This window comes from Branchiostoma lanceolatum, chromosome 4 (assembly GCF_035083965.1).
Source record: "Branchiostoma lanceolatum isolate klBraLanc5 chromosome 4, klBraLanc5.hap2, whole genome shotgun sequence".
NCBI classification, from domain to species: Eukaryota; Metazoa; Chordata; class Leptocardii; order Amphioxiformes; family Branchiostomatidae; genus Branchiostoma; species Branchiostoma lanceolatum.
The window spans coordinates 4,694,195-4,712,300 of NC_089725.1; the positions used below are offsets into that span (position 1 = coordinate 4,694,195).

An 18,106-nucleotide genomic window follows, 5' to 3' on the forward strand; every position below is an offset into this window, starting at 1 on the left:
ATTGAATGGGGCCAAAAAAGGGGCTCCTTGAATTTATAGAATGCCTCTTGTTTTTTGTGTGAATTTCAGTTTTTGTGTGAATTTCAGTTTTGAAGCTTTTTTTGTGAATCGCATCCTTAACTTCAGCTGTTCCACCATTACATATTTATTATCTATTGAGAATTACCACATTTGTGAAAGGATTGACATAACAGGTGACTATCACCTTTTCAAGATGTCAACCCGGACCAGACTGTAAGGTTTGATCCAATCACACTGGGAAGGACCCCTACTCTTTTTGACAAGTGTGGTGGGTTCTTTTATGTGCCCAAGGTGTGGCTCTTCTCAAACATGGGACCTCCATTTAACATCCTATCCGAGGGACGTCCCTAACCAAAGCTAGGTACTCAGCGACACAACGTCAACCAGACAAATTAGGGGACCCCGGATTCGCGCCCAGGATTTCAGGGTTCTGGCCGCTGCGCCACCGCGACATCACTGTCACACTCTACCTACTTGTGTACAATGTACATGTATGGAGGCGATAGTAGTAGCGGCAACACATGAAAATAATCTATTACAGATGAGTTAAGAGCATCATCTGGCATCATCTAAATGAACTGCAGAATGATATCAAACATTCTTCATGGCTATGGGCTATTGAATGTAAATCTGTGGACAAAATGCTGTGTAAGGCATCCAACAAAGAGACTCTGTCAAGCATAAAGGAAATCAGATCGTCCCCCAATGAGGCAAAGAGTTGTTAATTATAATGTAATACCTTTTCAATAGCTGACAGTGCAATGCAGCTCTTCCATGGCTGGTGCTTTTAGCCATGCATACTTGGAAGAACCTCTAATATCATTGACAAGTATGATGGTTTATTATTGCAGAGTTTAAATGCTTGAGGCTTCCCCATACATTGGATTGGCGACTTAACATCCTTCTTAAGGACAAATGAAACCTGTAACCAGAATGGGGCTCTAACCTTAGGTACTCCGGGGTTCAAAGAATTGACTCACATGGCAAACTGTGAGGTTACAAACTACTACATGTATTTTCATTCTAGTTCTAGTAGCACATAGGGCAGCACGTTTCCTTGCTGTTTCACTAGCAGGGTACATTTTTTACAGGGAGTGGTTGCTTGCCCTTCCCCTTTCACATGTTTGAGGCACCTCCTCAAACACGGGACCCCATTTTATGTCCCTTCCAAAAGATGCGGTGAAGTCGCAGCCGAGATGTCCTGACCAGGATAGAACTTGGGTCTCTCAGCTAGCAACTAATTGGGACCAGGAGCTCAACTGTGAGGCTGCTACCAGTTGAGCTATAGGAACATCCCTACATACCAGAACACTACAGTTATATCTGTGAATTGCATCAGGTTGGTAAGTCACTTAAACAAAAGACTATTTTTACACAACCAAGAGATTTATTCCACTGATGTTTCGGTGACCATCTGTCACCTTCTTCGAGGCACTTCTGTACGTTTGGGACCGCATAGTGATGTCATCTCCTGTGATTTGTACGTAAATATTTTGCGTTTGGGAATGCATCTCATTATGTATACGCAGCAACACCTGTGCTGTATTGCTAACCAGTCAGAATTGCCTTGAAGAAGGTGACAGATGGTCACCGAAATGTCGGTGGAATAAATCTCTTGGTTGTGTAAAAAGAGTTTTTCATTCACTACAGGGATATGTCTGAGAACCCACCTTAGCGGTGTCGATCTTGCTGGAATGCTCCATGAGGATGTCCAGTGCAGCCTGGACATTAGGCTGGGGGTTGACCGCTCCAGACATGACCCCCAGGTTGTGAGGGTCAGGCGGGCTCAGGTACATGCGCAGTAAATACACATAAACCTGCACAACAGACCGGACATTGTCACATACATGTACAATGTACATGTTCACAGTGTCATGTGTATAGAAAACCAACATGAAGTGTAATGTTACTGATTCAATGCTGATTTGTTGCAGTAAATTGCCCTCATTAGCAACACTGATTATTCACAAAATATGCATATTTTCAGTATCATTACAATATCAGTAGAGACATAAAATACAGTTGTAACAAATCAATAATGGCAGTACTGTAGGAATACTGTATAGTACTGAAAAGTACTGTAATTAGCAAGCCTGGCATACAAGACAGTATCAAATCAGTAATTGCAACACTATCATCAATCATAGTACTACAAACAGTCCTGTACAGTACTATTGCAGTAAATGTAATTAGCACATAAAGAGTAAATCTCATATAATCTAATTCTATATTTACTTTGAATTCTATCATTTGCAATGCTATAGGGACACCGACATGGAGGCTGATGCAAAAGAAATACTAGTAAAAAGAAATTTTACTTACATCCTTATTGCCCTCTTTGTGTCTGTCATAATTCCTTGCACAGTACCTGAGGAAAAGGTAAGTTTAACTCTCAAACAGAGAATTTAGGAATTGACAATATTCCAGCCAATTCTGCTGGATACCTTAAGATCACCACATAGTGCTACTGAGGCCTTCTCAAGAATGTCTTTAACACCTGGATATCTGAAGTGTGCATACCTAGGCAATCACTGATGCTACATTTGTCTATTTAAATTCAACCATTTATGTTAGGGTACAGAGGGGGGTTAAGAGTGTTAATGCTACCCTGAAGAAGGTCTCAATTTGAAAGCGACTTAACTTGAACCTCTTCACTAAAAAAAAAATGACATCCTCTTCTAAACTTTATTTCACCCTATAAACACTACACAATGCACAGGTTTTTTGGAACTACATTGTAAACAGAGAGATGCTAGACAACTTATAAAAACTTGATTTTTATCATTTCTGCACGAATGACAACTACGAAATATCATTAATTGATTGACAACCAATTAAAAGAGCAAAAGAGAGAGACTTACTCCAGGGCCATAAAGTTGTCAGTCAGTACGTGTGTGTAGATGGCGATGGCTTGTTCATGGCGACCCAGTCTACCCAACAGAAGAGCTCGCTCCTCAAAAAACCCTACAAGGGTTGGAACATAGAACAGATTTACATCAAGAAATCAAAGATCTCATACCTCTGTGAAATACTCTTGACTTTTTGTGTATTTCTTTAATTTATATTCAACATTGTTGATTTTATTGCTAATTCTGTCTATATCTTATTTTTCTGTGGGACTTTGGACCTGGACCAAGCCTGTCTCAAAAACTATAGACCTGGACCAAACCAGCATTCCCATCCTGCAAGTCTCCAATTACACCATTTTTCTCCACCTGGTCGTGACAGAGAAGACAGATGCTATATATGTACAGTATCTACAGGTTCATTATACCTAGGAAATTACCCAAGCTCTTTTTAACAAGTACAATGAGCAATGAACCACGGCTTGACGTCCCGTCCAGAGGACTTCAACCCGCTACAGTAGTGTGCATGTCAGGTTAGCGACACAGCCGGGATTCGATCTCCCAACCTCTTGGTCCAGATCTAGAGGCGTGGTCATTAACCACTGGACTACACATGCTATTCAAGATTCCTCCAAATGATGGGATGACGAACACGTACCATCAAATGGGAAATAAGTTAGCAGTTTCTCGGGGACGTAGTCAAGCGACGTTTCCAGAAAGTAGAGAAGCTTGGATCGGATTTCTCCCAGCTCGCCAGGTTCTCTACCCGCGGGGGACGGCAGCTGGCCTGCAAAAACAAAAACAACAGAAACTTTGTTTACAACTAAACATTGGTTACAATCGGTGCACAAAATCACTAAAGACTCCCTTATTCTTTTGATGTCTTCAAATGCAAGTTTCAGGTGTAAGAATTGATTAAGTTGAGTAAGTAAGTGTACCTATTAAGCCATCTCACAGTTTTGAGTGCCAGTGCATGCAGTCATGATGCAGTGGGATCAAAGTTCAAGGTCACTCACAACTATTTGTCTAGACGTGTTTGTAACTTTTCCACACAGTTGTATGTTTACTTCTGAGGTGCCTTAACCTCTGACATTTCCCACAATCCCCTGCAGTGCTAATCTCAGTCTGAGATGGCTTACTAGTACAATGTAATTTTGACCTCCGATTTGTGTATCAATTTCCATTAAACATTTTGTAAATACCATCTTTCAAAATATACGTACATAGAATGTTTGGAATGTGCATAGGAAAAGGGTTCAAGTAATCATCATGATCAGTAGTTATTACACAATGCTGCAATCACGTGCCAACATTTTGATAATCATCCACAAAATCTATCTAATAATGAAGAATTTGAAGTGCAAACTATGCAAATGATATTGTCAAGCTTTTATAGATCAATACAGTATTACATTGTATCTAATGATTTGATTTAGTTGGTTACATTGAATATTCTACCCATACTCTGGGCCTTTCCTTGGTATTGAAAAGCTATCAAATGAAGTTCAAATGAAGTTGCTCAATGAAGTTTGCAAAAGTTATGATTTGAAGACAATAGGGCTTTGTACCTGTACCTAAATGGTTTACTGATACATAAGACTGGACGGGTCCAAAACATTTGAACGACAGAGTACTGATTAATGAACACTTATTCTGCGACTATAAAAAGGTGACCCCTACCACAAAGATCACAAGTTAGATCACAAAGACACCAAAGATCACCATCTCTACAATGTTAATTGCCACCACAGATGAACTTTCACTCAACCATACCTTCTGGTAGTGAGTTGATGTATTCCTTCAGCTGCCCCTGCACCTTCTCTCTGTACAGGTTCACCAGCTTGTTGTGGAACTCTGGCGTCCCATCCTCGCAGTTTAAAATGATGTGTTCCTGAAAAAATACAAAATAAACATTCAAAATTCCAGATCATTGTTGTCAAGACTGGTCACAACAGAGACTAACATCTCCAAAAGTAGTTGACAATTTCAAAAGAACCATGTTTATCGAAGGCTTTCTTTAACATGTGACACTTAACCAATGCTAGAATCTTAATTCAAAACATTTTTTTTGAGCAACCTGTTTGCAGACCTTACGAAAGTTGCTCTACTTTTGTTGTGTCAATAAAGATTGTTTGCATACGTATGTACAAATATACACTATAATTCATCTAAAACTCATCGACTGAGTATATACTGTAAGATTTGCATAGCCTCATATAGTTCAAATGTTAATCTCTGAGCAGATGTAGCAGCTTGTTTTGAGTAAAAGTGGCATTGAGTCAGGCATCTGTAAAAAGCAAATACCTCATCAGATTAAAGGCACCCAGAGCATTTTATGAGGCTTGAAAACTGGAAATATTCTAGTTGCTGTAACCTTTATGAAATTGACATTTAATGCCACTGTTTGCCACATTTGCGTGCGGATTTCTTACCAAAAGTGCTGAAAAGCGGCACAAAAATAAGCTATATTGTGATCTTTTAGTTTCACGCGCCTAGTTTAAATAGACCGATACCATAGCCCCGCCCACCTCCGTCAAAATGTAGAAATGCAAAAACGGACATGCAGTCACTCTCTCATTGGTCAAACAGCTAATTGTGATGGACAGTCAGGATCAGTCTGTTAGGGCTTGGATATTCTATCATGAGTTTTCACCACACAAGGACATCGTATCTTTGCTCCTTTAATGTCAATATGTAGTGGTACAGTGTTACTGAAACTTACTATGTGTAGGAATGACTAGAAATTGGAGTTTTTTTATTCAAATTTCAAGCCTCATAAAATGCTCTGGATGCCTTTAAAACTGTTAACACTGCCACTTACACTCAAAAGAAGCCCAACTGCTACATCTGCTTGGAGATCATTTTGCTACACTGAAATTTACGCATACATATACAGTTAAAAGGTGCTTCCCGATGTAACATATTTCTCCTTACCAGGTATGGAATGGCAAGATCCTTGACGTTTTCCTCCAGATACTTCAGTATCTTATCCCTGGGAAGTGCCTCCACTTCTGGCATGTCTTCTGTAAAAATCTGGGAGAGAGAAAAATGACACTCAGTCGTTCCTGCCATAATGTACAAGCATTTTGGCATCTTTGGATATCATTTTTTTTCTTGTGCTGGACGTCTTCAAATGTGTCTAGGGGCTAGCCTGGAATCCAGCCTATTTAGCTTCCGGCCGGCAGCGGAGCCTGGGTAACGCAGCGGAGCTAGGGTAGCGGCCGGAAGCTAGATAGGATGGATTCCAGGCTAGCTATCTAGGGGCGTCCGATATGTTAAATGTCAGAATGTCAACAGCTGCTTATAAATGCCAGAAAGACGCATGCAAAAACAATGTATACAGTGCGAATCTAGAATAGTTTTGAGTTGAAATTTGCCCCTAAAAATGCAAGAAATAGCCTTTCTATGCACCATCATCAAGATTTGCTATACTTAAACAATAAGCTCGCAAAGTAAAGACGTCTGAGGTACATAATCTGAACTTTAAGTGAAGTACTATTCACAACACATGTATGGCAAGATTGGAACAACCACTCTTATATAGTGAGGCAGATTAAAAGCACCACCTAGTGATTCACAGGAATACTGCATAAGGCATTTCACTCATTTCTGTCATGTTAGGCTACCAATTTCATTAAATATGTATATATAATATGCTAATGTATGCACAGCCATGTTTACAAAATATAAACCTCACCTTCAATCCATCTTCAGGATGTGCCTTCAATACCCACAGGGCAAAATCAAATATTAATTCCAAGTGGTTGGGACCTGGAAAGAAAGGAGGAAAGAACTGATTTGTTGCTTGTCTGTGTGTCTGCATTCCTGCAGTGCAATAATGCAGAAATACAGAACATCAGACCATCAAAAAATCTTTCTCCAGACTCAAGGTTTTTGTCACAAGGTAATCAAATTAACCTTAAGCACTCTGAAGTAGTTGATTGGCATCCAATGGACCGTTCCATATTGGTTACAGAGTTAGGCAGCAGGGAGAAGGTTAAGACTGCTGGTGACGTCATTTTTGGAACACACCAACAGTCATAATTGGATTACATTACAGTTGGAGAATGATTGTTTGATGGTGCAATGTTCGATAACAGGACCCACCACACCTTTCGAAGAAGAGTAGGGGCATGCTCTGGTGCACGATGGTACAGATTCTTTAGCAAGTTGAAGTTTGTAGCCTCAAAACTCAAGAAGAAGAGAACAGGAGAAGGGTATATATTTAGTGACAACACGTACGTGTAATGTTAATTGAATAATGCTATCATTTGATTGTTTTTGTTGGACCAATAAAAAATGTTGCACTTTGGTTTCATACAATCTTTAAAGTTTTACAGAGATGACTCTTCCTTAAGGATGTCCCTGTAACTCAACTGGTACAGTTACTGTAGCAGCCTCACAGTTGAGCTCCTGGTTCCAATTAGTTGCTAATCAGGAAACCCCAGTTCAATCCTGGGTCAGGACATCTTGGTTGGAGCTGTACTTGCCTTTAGGAAGGGACGTAAAATGGGGGTGTCTCTAGCACGTTAAAGGGGAAGGGCTAGCAACTGCTCCCTGTAAAAATATACCCTGCTACTGGAACAGCAAGGAAACTTGCTGCCCTATGTGTCGCTAGGCACTACAAGGGTCTGAAGGAACAAACAAACAAACAAATGACCCTTCCTTACCTAGTCTCTGTAGGTATTGCACTGTTCTGTCATGTCCCTTGAGTGGGGAATTGGGCTTGCCAGATTGTCTCAGTAACAAGTCCAAGGCTGAAAAGAATAATGATATTCTGTGTATAAATCCTTATGACAGAAAAGAAAAAGTGAAAACTTAATAATACATAAATCTGCCCTAATCATGATGGTAAAAACGCTGGTTTTAGTTTATTGGTACGACATGTAAACATAGACTATCAGAGTGAGGTGTTAGCTTGTATTTACCTTTTCTGTGGAGTCCCTTCTTTTCATACAGTATGATGAGTTCGCTGTACTTTTGATGTTTCTTGAGAACTCTCTCACTTTCTTCTACATGACAGTTGTTGTCTTTCAGTCTGAGTAAGGGGGCTACCAGGGCATCATTGGTCTGGAAGGGCAAAAACATCACAATAACATTGAAAGCAAATAAATCCAATTATAAGCCTAATCCAATGAGCTTGCCTTATTTCACAGATAGACGATCTAATTGGATAAGCAATAGTCGAGATCTCTCTAGTAAGAGGCAGAACCATAGAGCTTTCCTAGAGATCTCAGTAACAGAGCTAATGGTTCTGCCTTATTCCCAAGTGGGTTTTCTGATTGGATATGAGTATGTAACACACAATATGTCATTAAACACTAAGCCAATGAGCTTTCTCATTTCACACAAGAGCATTTTGATTGGTTATATTGCTGTCTAAGTTCAACTTTGCAAACATTGATTACATTGAGTGAATATACATTGTACAATGCAACTTCTACAGTTTCTAAACATTGATATAATGATCGTGTACTTCATAACGATCTAGTACAAATATTGTCTGATGCTGAAAGGTTTTTCAAGAAGGTTTACTTTTCAGTCCTTACCTGAAGATAACACTTCATCAGTGTGGTATCGATGATCTGACTAAGTTGCTTCTTGGAACGGATTGTTGAGCTTCCTAAAAAAGACAAAAATAACTGACTTTCAGTACAAGAATGGGATGATATTCACAAAAACATAAAACTCTGTGATGAAACGACATAACCTCTGCATTCAGGAATATAAAAAGATGACAGAAACAACAGAAGGAAGTTCAGCAAAGAAAGATAGCAACACAAAGGGGATTTATAAAAGAAAGAAAAATAATAAGATAGCCTTCCTGATAAGAGATCTTCTTCTGTCTGATAGCCTTTGAGGAAGAAGAAGAAAGAAGAAGACAAGACAAGCTATGGGTAAAATCAGGCATCAATGTGGCATCAATCTGGCATCAGTGTACAAGTACTTTGAACAAAATCAGGCATCAATGTGGCATCAATCTGGCATCAGGGTACTTTGGACAAAATCAGGCATCAATGTGATATCAATGTGGCACCAGTTTACTTTGAACAATACCTGGCATCAATGTACATTGTATACTACAAAAACAAGAGAAAGAGAATACCAAAAATTGCATAATCATAAAAACTTTCATATTCCTAGAAAAAAACATTTCTGGTCCTCTCACCTTCCACAATGGCAGTTGGGTTCCCCAATTCTTGACTCATGTATTTCATGAGGTCATTTCTCTTCTACAAGAATAAACATCAGGGGGTACAAGAATACACATTTTAGAGCAATAAAGTTGTATCTGTTCAGGCTTAATACAATTAAAGCAAAAAGTTAAACAAAACAAACAAATGGAGAATTACACACACCTTACAGTTTGTAAAATAATGTGTTCAAACAAGCTGCCAGGGGGTCCAAACCTATGCCACTTCTTTACACAAAAAGCCACCAAAAAATGAAGAGACAGCATGTCCAGAACAAAAGATACCAAAACCGGAAGTTCTGCTGCAGTACCAAGGTCACACACTTGGCAGCCAAAAATCAACCTTGACATTTGTTTTCCCAACACCTTCCCACATATCAAATATCATTACAATCCATCAAGAGGTTATTACCTTCGCCGAGAAGGTTATGCAGAGGGTAGCGTTTGTGTGTGTGTCTGTAGTGGCACAGCATAACTCCAGAATGCCTTGATGGATTGTCTTGGTATTTGGTATGTTGGTAGGTTTTGATGAGACCTATAAAAAACGATTAGATTTTGGGCCCCCTAGAGGATTCTTACGGTACTGCAGCGGAACTTCCTGTTTTGATATCTTGTGTTCGGGACATGCTATGGAACTTATTTTTGAGTGGTGGATAGATCTTTGGACAGAGAGAAAGTGGTGTGGGTTTGGGCCCCCTAGCCAGTAGCCTGAAACAGGATTTTGGAACTGCAGGAGCAGGTTTTGCGTCTGACTTTGAAAGGGAATAACTCAAGAAGGGCTTGATGGATGGTAATAATTTTTGGTAGGTAGATAGCTTGAGTGATGATGTCCACGATTACGCACTTCTTATGCAAATCAGTATCTAATTTGCATAATTAATGAGGAAAGTTTATAGATACGCCAAATTCCATGATAGGACTCTGAAACATGTGACATATGTGAAATATTAATTGATATGAACTATGCAAATAGTAATTAATGAGAAAATACTAAAACAAGATGGCCTCGATGGATGGTCATCATTTTTGGTATGTGGATAGCTTGTGTGATGCTTAGTATGATTGGACAATAATTATGCAAATCAGATTTCAATTTGCATAATTAATGAGGCAACTTAAGAAATCCGCTTTGTTCCATGATATGACCATTCAGATTGTAACTGATGAAGAGAGGACTGTTAATAGATAGAAAATATGCAAATGTGGGCCTAATTTGCATACTTAATGAGTAACTTATATTATTCCACACCGGCAAATGACGGCAATTTCATACATTTAATACTTTTTCTGTGGCAGCGGGAAGTTATGTGAATGTGAACATCGTTGAATCAAATTATCTTAATAAGGGCCTCTTTAGCATAATTAATGATAAATTTTAGCATAACCTTCTTTGTTAAGCTCATGATTTGTTAAGCTGATACTTTGGACATGTTATGTTTTAAGACAATCAACTGGTATGATTTATTATTGATGAGAAACACTCCTAATACGTCAGTCATAAAGGTTAAAATCATTTGGCGAAGGTATGAGGTCGTGGAACTCTAGTTAAGTTATGCTGACCACAAATATGCGGAAACACACACACAAGCAAACACGCACACACACACACACACACACACACACACACACACACACACACAAACAAACACCCATTTTTCATGGAGGTAATAAAAAGAAAGACAACTGAAGACAGTTTTGCATACCTGTGTCAGGTAGTCAATGAGGGCGAGGAGTCCCTTCTCCAGTTCTGACCCCGCCAGGTCGGGGGGGCTGGAGGGGTAGGCCAGCTGTGCACGGAAGTCATGAGGCAGCAGGTCGGGGTACAGGCCGATCACTTGGGCTGGGTCTACATTAAAGGTAGACAGGTAAAACATCCTAAACTGAAGCATGAGACTGTCCAGTAGATTCAGTAAAGTAAGGCTTTGCAAAGGCTCGCATTTTTCATTCAATCTAGATCGGTGTGTTGGGTTTTTACATTCATAGCTGTAATGTCTGAGGCTTTCATCATCGTTTTTACGTCCCCATCTGAAAGGATAAATGCAACCTGTAACAAGCCGTGCTAAGCGGGGCTCGAACCCTAGCCCTCTGGATCCACAGAATTTGATCCATTTGGTAAAGCACAAATGTTTACCTGTATCCAACTTGGAGAAGATCTTGAGGGACTCGTCAAACCTCCTCTGTGAGAAGAGGTCGAAGGCGTACAGGTTCTGGATGTGGTGGATGTTCTGCTGTTTGTCGGCCTCCACTTCATCTGTCATGTTCTTATTAGTGAGATAATAGATGCCAAGAGTAAGTTCACAGTAATAAACCATCGAACCGATCTCCATGATTGAGCATGGGCAGTTGCAGTTCAGTTTATGGTCGCTCATTTGTTGTCAATTCTTCATGTATACATGTATGTGTTTGCAACATTTTTAAGTGGATGTTTGTTTATTTCTAAGGGACTTAACCTCTGACCTTATCCTCCTACAATGATGGCTTATTCCAACCAACATTTTTATCATTGGACATAGGTACGTACTGTTACAGTACGTTGTGGGTATTTGGGATTGGGAATAAAATTTGTGCCAGGGTTAAGGTAAAAAAAAAAAGACTATTCAAGGAAATGGGAATATCGTAATTTGGGAAAAAAAGTTCCTTTAAACACTATCGTTTAAAATAGAAATAGCATTGAGTGTATTGCTTTGACCATAGCAATGGCCCTGAAGTACACATTATAATACGTCAAATAATGGTACATGTACACAATTCTCAGAATATCATTTCCCACACAAAATATGATCTTCACTACTTTAACCTTAATCATGCTAGGAACACCGCCACCCCACACCCCACCGAACTCTTGCTTCTAAGATCACATAGCCGGCTGAGGGTTAAGCCTTTAGGATACGTACTGCCAGATGCAGAGCCAGTTCAAACTGCTTGTCTTGTAAGAGTTGTTTGATCTGCGCAGTGATGGGGACAGGTACCATCTTCCACACATAGTTCTGAGAGGCCACGTACACATGACCACTGTAACAAGAGGTACACGTGTATCAGGAAAAGAAAATCAAATTTGAAGGACATCGGAAAATCCACACTCTTAGTTTCATCATCACCATTATGTACATTTTTGTGCAATATTGAATACACAGTGAATCAATATCAAATATTGAATCAAGTAGCAAATATCAAGTACAATTGAATCGACCAGCCAATAATACGTTTCGTATGAATTTTTCACCTTCGAAAGTTGTTAAAAATACAGAACTCTGCCGAGGATTGCAACATATAACAACTAGACTAGTAAACTCTAACTTGGCTCTTTCATCCTTCCAAGCACTTAGTACACTTGTTTAATGTACAGTAATCTTTACACTGTTCTATCCAACAAACTGACATTTATTACAAGGTAATAAATCGGTCCCAGCTGCGGTACACAAAAACAACATTGCCACGAATCAATCCCAAGCTGAAGTGAAAAACAAAGATTTGATTGCGGCTATTGTATGACCACAGAAAGGTTACATACAGCTTAAAGTCCTTTAAGTTTTAAGAAAACATGTTTTTGAAGGCTAAGTGGTGTAAGGCGGTAATGTCAACTTGAGTAACATTAAGAGATTCAGATATAGGATACACTTTGGGAGGGTAACTAAGTACTTTAAGTAGTCTTTCCCCCAAACACTGTTATGGATACTGTAGAGGCTAACACATTATATCGTCGTAAGAATATTTCTTAGGGAGGTCCTCTCTGCATGTGAAAGTGCACTTTTTCTACAAACTCGTTAATAATCATATCAATATAAACGCAGACAGTCTACTTAAACCAGCTCAGGGGCGCACCTGGGGTAGTCACCATCTTAAATTCCAAACTCTCAACGCCCGGACAGACACATACAAACACTTGTTCTTCCCCTGCACCATCCCACAGTGGAACGCTCTGCCTGGCACGGTTGTATCGGCTCCCACCGTTGAGTCATACCGTGCCAGGCTGGAGGCCTGCCTGCCTTAGCCTGGGAGTGGGACCTCCTCCCCCCCTACTTTGCCCCTTGCGGGGTTATCTGGGGGGTAACAAGGAGGATGATGATGATGATACATGCATTGATGGAAGGGGCTAAAACTAGAGTCTTCAGCCTCAAGAACCAAGCAGGGTTAGAAGACAGACCTTCCACTGCAGATGAACCTGGGTCTGCTGGGGAGCTCAAGGGTCTGCACCAGCAGTCTGGGCTCCACAGTCCGTACTTCTATGTGCCTAAAAAGGTAGGGTAACAACAAATTGATATGGAGGATAGATGTACGGAAATCAACTTCGTTACCTGGTGATAGATGTACGAATCAAAAACTGGAAGCATGATTCGTTCAATAACATCAGAATGGTGTATACATTGTACAATTGGGGCGGGTGTCTCATTTGTGGAATCACGAATATGCAAATGAGTACACGCTGAATTTCAACTGAGTAAGTCAGAATCAATTGTCGCCTATATGTCGAGCTACCGATTCTGGAATCTGAGCAGACGTTGAGCTTCCTAGTCTGGCACCCAAGGAGAGAGAACATTTGCATACTTGTGATTCCACAAATGAGACACGGCCACACATGGGTGTATACATTGTACATTGAGTAATATAAACTGTGGTTAAATGTAATCAGGAACTGTTGTATTTTAGTGCCATTGGTGCCAAAAGCACAACAGTAAGAAAACAGCAACAGAACAGTACTGAATAATAATAAAGTAATAGCAAGTCTTTTCTAGATAGGACTAACCTGGGAAGTACTGCTATGATGTAGGGTGGCTCATGATCTATCAGAATAAAAAAACATACATTTTTTTAAAGGGATAAGCACAAAATATCACACTTATTTCTTCAAACAATGCTAAGACACCTTGCAAAGACACTCTAGGAATATAATACATTTCATGTAACCTTATAACAGGGGACTCCCTAACTCAATAAACCTGAGGCACTTTTTCAGGGTGCTCCATTAGTAGCCAGAAAATGACGTAGTGCATTTTGATAAACTTTAGACACAATAAGAAATGCCTCAATACTGTCCACATACCTTTCATGCTCTGCTTTACCGCCAGAAAAATATTTTGGATGCTTTCGCAATTTTGCTCTCCTCAAAAGTTGGTGATAAATTCAAGTAGACATAAAAAGGGCATTGAATTCCAGAATATTAAGCTTTCTCCTACATGTAACAGTAAAACTGCTCCTCTTTTCTACTAAACAAACACTTAGAGACCCAAATTTTCATTGTTTTGTAAAGCTTTATGCCTTATGATATGAAAGTTGTGTGACTGCTTGGAACAGGTCTAATATTTTTGGGTACGGGCCGCTGCTACACAGTGACTCTCTTTTCAACACCACCATGATTATTACTGTTAAAATATTATATTCATAAGAAACAATAATACTGGGTGTACATATATATGTTGCCTGCAAATGACAGCTTTGTGCATGGACTAGGTTTAGTTTAGTTAGGTTAAGATTAGTAAAAAATCCATATCAAGTTAGGGGACGTCTCAAGTGTGTCCTACCTAAAACAACAGGGATGTCCGACCACGTCAGGGCGTACTTCTGCGTGGGTTGTCCCTCCGAGTCGATGAAAATAGTCATGTCGTCCCGTCCCAGCGCCAGCCGGTCCTCCGACAGCCTGGTCACCAGCGGTTCCAACTGTTTTCCCGTGGGAAACAGTTCCTTCAGTGTGCCACTACCATCCACCTGTAAGTACAGACATACACATGTAAGATGGCTCCACCTCTGAGGTGTTGCCAAAGAATGAAGTCATTCACATTTGTATACTGCACTTCTGACAACTACTGGAATGTACACAACCACTCATAAATCACAAAAATGCTGCTTAGTACTAATACTAGACTAGTATTAGTACTAAGCAGCATTTTTGTGATTTATTTTAGTACTAACTATGGCTTTGTTTGTTTGTTTTTCATAACCAGTCAACCACCTTTAGGCGTAACACCTAGTGTTTGTACAGTACATTGAAATTACAAGTTGCGTTAGATTTACCGCACTGAAAAGTTTGATCCACTCACACAGGGAATGACCCCTACTCCTTTCGATAAGGGTGATACCTTATGAACTAACCTTGATGAGGAAGTAGTCCCTTTTGAAGCCCACACAGACAGAGTCCTTGCACCAAGCCATGGACTTGGCAACATCAGGCACTGCCATGTCAGGCTGTGAACAAAACATTTCATTTCATAACCTTTAGCATGCTGAGATAACAGTGTGGCAGTATATAGAACCATCCTAAGCTAATTATCTGCACTTTTATCAGGAAAAATTATCAATATCTGCTGACATCTGCATAAATCATAATTCTGATATATTTAGATTCTTATGGCTAGTCATTCTTTAGATGAAAAGTTTGATTGATTTGGAGAGTGAAACAAGTTCTACTTACTGTGAGCTCGTGAAAGTCCCTATTTTTCCAGTAGTAGTTCTGTATTTTTCTCTTCACAGCGACCGCCATTCTCAATGTATGCGACAAGTCTCCACTCAGGGACTTGTGTTGCTGCATAGGCAAGATAGAAGAAAATTAAGTTACTAAGGCTGCAAATTGATGAACAGCTGTCTTCTCATATACTTATACACACACACACACACGCACACACGCACACACACACACACGCACACACACACACACGCACATCACAAACATTATTTTCAAGACCACCTCTAGATTGGGATGACTGCCACAGATCATTTAGTTGTTTTTCTCTCCAAAATAAGCATTCAGGAGAAAATCAAGTTACTAACTTAGCTATAAGTTGACAAATCTAGAAACACATTGCAAATTTAGAATAGTTTTCAAGATCACCCCAAGATTTCTTAAGATCATCCCACTTGAGAGACTTGAAATACCGGTAATACATGGATCTGGAGGGTACTCAGGGGGTTATCACTAATATCAGAATATTGTCGCTGTATGACACAACTGCTGTCCATATATAGGACCAAGCTGAATATCAAGTTGCCCATACAATCAATCTCTTTGTATTTAGAAAAATGGTATCTGAAGAGGAACACCAAGTGACCAAGTCTTGTTTCTTGTGTTGAGTTCCCCTTCCAACATCCCTGACATAATGATCAGGTAGACAATCACTGAATCAGCATCAAGAAATGTACCTGTAGATCTGTGGAAAACAGAGTGGCTCCCCTGGTCTTCTGGATGGTGGTGATACATTGGAAGGTGGTGATGTCATGTACACTCACTACATTGTCTGCACATGGGGAGAGACACAAACATAAGGTGTATATTTATAGACTGATGGACAACAACACTAACTGTGCATCACTAAATAATACTTATTTGCATACTTAGGACTTCAATAAAATTTGCATGTTTGGGCAACTATAATGTACTAAACACAGGACACTTACTAGTGTCAAAAATAATTGCATACTATAATGCATTTAAGTTTGCAGTAATCTAATTTCGTGACAGGGAGAAAATGGAGTGTTCACAGTAGGTTTTAATTCGAGGTTCAAACAAGGTGGTAGGCAGGCTGAAAACAGGACAAGCACTTTCGCAGCGGTTTTCAGTTCCCAGTGGACAGGTTACCGCGAAAGCCGGGATATTAAAGTACTGCAAATTTAAATGCATTTACAGCATATCAGGGCAACTGCCAAACTCTTTTGGTAGTATTCGGTAGATCATCTCTAGAAATACCTGCTAACATCATCTATGTTAAAAATACATCATTCTCGTGTGAATAATAATTCCTAAACCATAAGTTTCTTAATTAAAAACCCTAGATTTGACGAAAGTATAATTTGTGAAATCTTTGGAGATGTTTCCCAAACAACAAAACACTTACCTGATAAACTGATCAATATCTTCAGCTCAGAAACCACACACAGCTGAAAAAAATATACATTCAATAAGTTGAAACAACCATATTCTGCAAAATATCTACTGAAGAAATCTATCAAGGTTACTTTGTATGCAAAACATCTATTTCCAATTACTGTATACTTTTTTTTAGTAGGAATAAGGCCTAGCAAAATTAATGTTGTGTTTTCAATTACGATCCTGAAAAAATTGGAGTTGGTATTCAGGGGTTGTCTTTCAACATCATATTTCAATTATAAGGAAATAGATTGTCAAAGCAAAATTTTCTATATTGTGAATCAGAAATGAGGAGGACATATTGGGAAATGATTCTACAATGTTTTCATCACTCAGATCGAAAATGTTATGTCCCTTGCCAACAGTAGACCTACTAGTACAAAAAACCCGCTAGGGTCGGCAGATTTTTGCTAGGGTAGGCCGGGTAACCAGAAAACCAACTTTTTCCTTAGGCTTATTTGTGTGGTCATAGTGTATCAATGTACAATGTGTTACTCATTTACCTTATAGTATTGATTACAACAAAATGTAATTGGTATGTTCCAATCATTGTATTTACTTTTGTATAGCCACAGTTGTAGAAGACCTTATGAAAGTCTTAACTTTTGTTGTATGTATAAAGTTTGGAATGTACAGTACTTCTATATGTTAAGTAGAACAAGTTCTTATAATCATCACCAAGGGACTGCCAGGGGTGCTGACTAAACTTTAGTTAAGTACCTGAACTATTGGTTTCTTGGAGAAAGACTTGTTGGACCTTTCCAAGCTGACTTCATGTCTTGTTGAACCTAGAACAGGAAAAATTTCTGCAATTAAACTATGAATATGGTAAAATCTAGACCTCCATTATCAAAGAAGTGAAGAAAATATTCCTCAGAACAATTTTTGGTGCAAAAAATGACAGACTGTTCTACATTATTTTTCCAATGTTTTAACATATGCAGTATATACAAGAAACGTTGAGTTGCATACCAATTTGGTAGGTGATACAAATACACATGGAATGGATCTATAGTGTCTTGAAAGTTCATATTGCACACTCACTTGAACTAAGTATATTCACTTAAAAAAGACTTTCAAATTGGTGTTAAAAGCCACTGGAGGTTAGGAACTATTGGAGAAAGACCGGGACTAGCCACTGAATTACGCATGCCACAAGTTAATTTTGGATAAATATTCATAATAACTAGT

The 18,106-nt window shown here is 39.2% G+C and overlaps 1 protein-coding gene across 2 annotated transcripts in view; it reads right to left on the bottom strand.

Annotated features, from left to right (window-relative positions):
* Positions 1 to 18,106, bottom strand: part of LOC136432296 (vam6/Vps39-like protein) — a 57,359-nt gene that overhangs the window by 36,684 nt on the left and 2,569 nt on the right. Inside the window, exons 3-25 of one of the 2 annotated variants that reach the window (XM_066423486.1) lie at positions 17,636 to 17,703; positions 16,884 to 16,926; positions 16,192 to 16,286; positions 15,467 to 15,577; positions 15,148 to 15,240; positions 14,580 to 14,763; positions 13,805 to 13,841; positions 13,205 to 13,291; positions 11,955 to 12,072; positions 11,192 to 11,321; positions 10,764 to 10,906; positions 9,037 to 9,100; positions 8,688 to 8,721; positions 8,417 to 8,486; positions 7,796 to 7,937; positions 7,538 to 7,624; positions 6,565 to 6,638; positions 5,802 to 5,900; positions 4,641 to 4,758; positions 3,526 to 3,654; positions 2,883 to 2,985; positions 2,344 to 2,389; positions 1,692 to 1,838 (exon numbers count right to left, since the gene is read on the bottom strand). In XM_066423486.1, the coding sequence (XP_066279583.1) occupies positions 1,692 to 1,838; positions 2,344 to 2,389; positions 2,883 to 2,985; positions 3,526 to 3,654; positions 4,641 to 4,758; positions 5,802 to 5,900; positions 6,565 to 6,638; positions 7,538 to 7,624; positions 7,796 to 7,937; positions 8,417 to 8,486; positions 8,688 to 8,721; positions 9,037 to 9,100; positions 10,764 to 10,906; positions 11,192 to 11,321; positions 11,955 to 12,072; positions 13,205 to 13,291; positions 13,805 to 13,841; positions 14,580 to 14,763; positions 15,148 to 15,240; positions 15,467 to 15,577; positions 16,192 to 16,286; positions 16,884 to 16,926; positions 17,636 to 17,703 (2,222 nt within the window). Of the gene's footprint in view, positions 1 to 1,691; positions 1,839 to 2,343; positions 2,390 to 2,882; positions 2,986 to 3,525; positions 3,655 to 4,640; positions 4,759 to 5,801; positions 5,901 to 6,564; positions 6,639 to 7,537; positions 7,625 to 7,795; positions 7,938 to 8,416; positions 8,491 to 8,687; positions 8,722 to 9,036; positions 9,101 to 10,763; positions 10,907 to 11,191; positions 11,322 to 11,954; positions 12,073 to 13,204; positions 13,292 to 13,804; positions 13,842 to 14,579; positions 14,764 to 15,147; positions 15,241 to 15,466; positions 15,578 to 16,191; positions 16,287 to 16,883; positions 16,927 to 17,635; positions 17,704 to 18,106 lie in introns of both variants that reach the window. The other variant, XM_066423487.1, reaches the window with a different exon arrangement.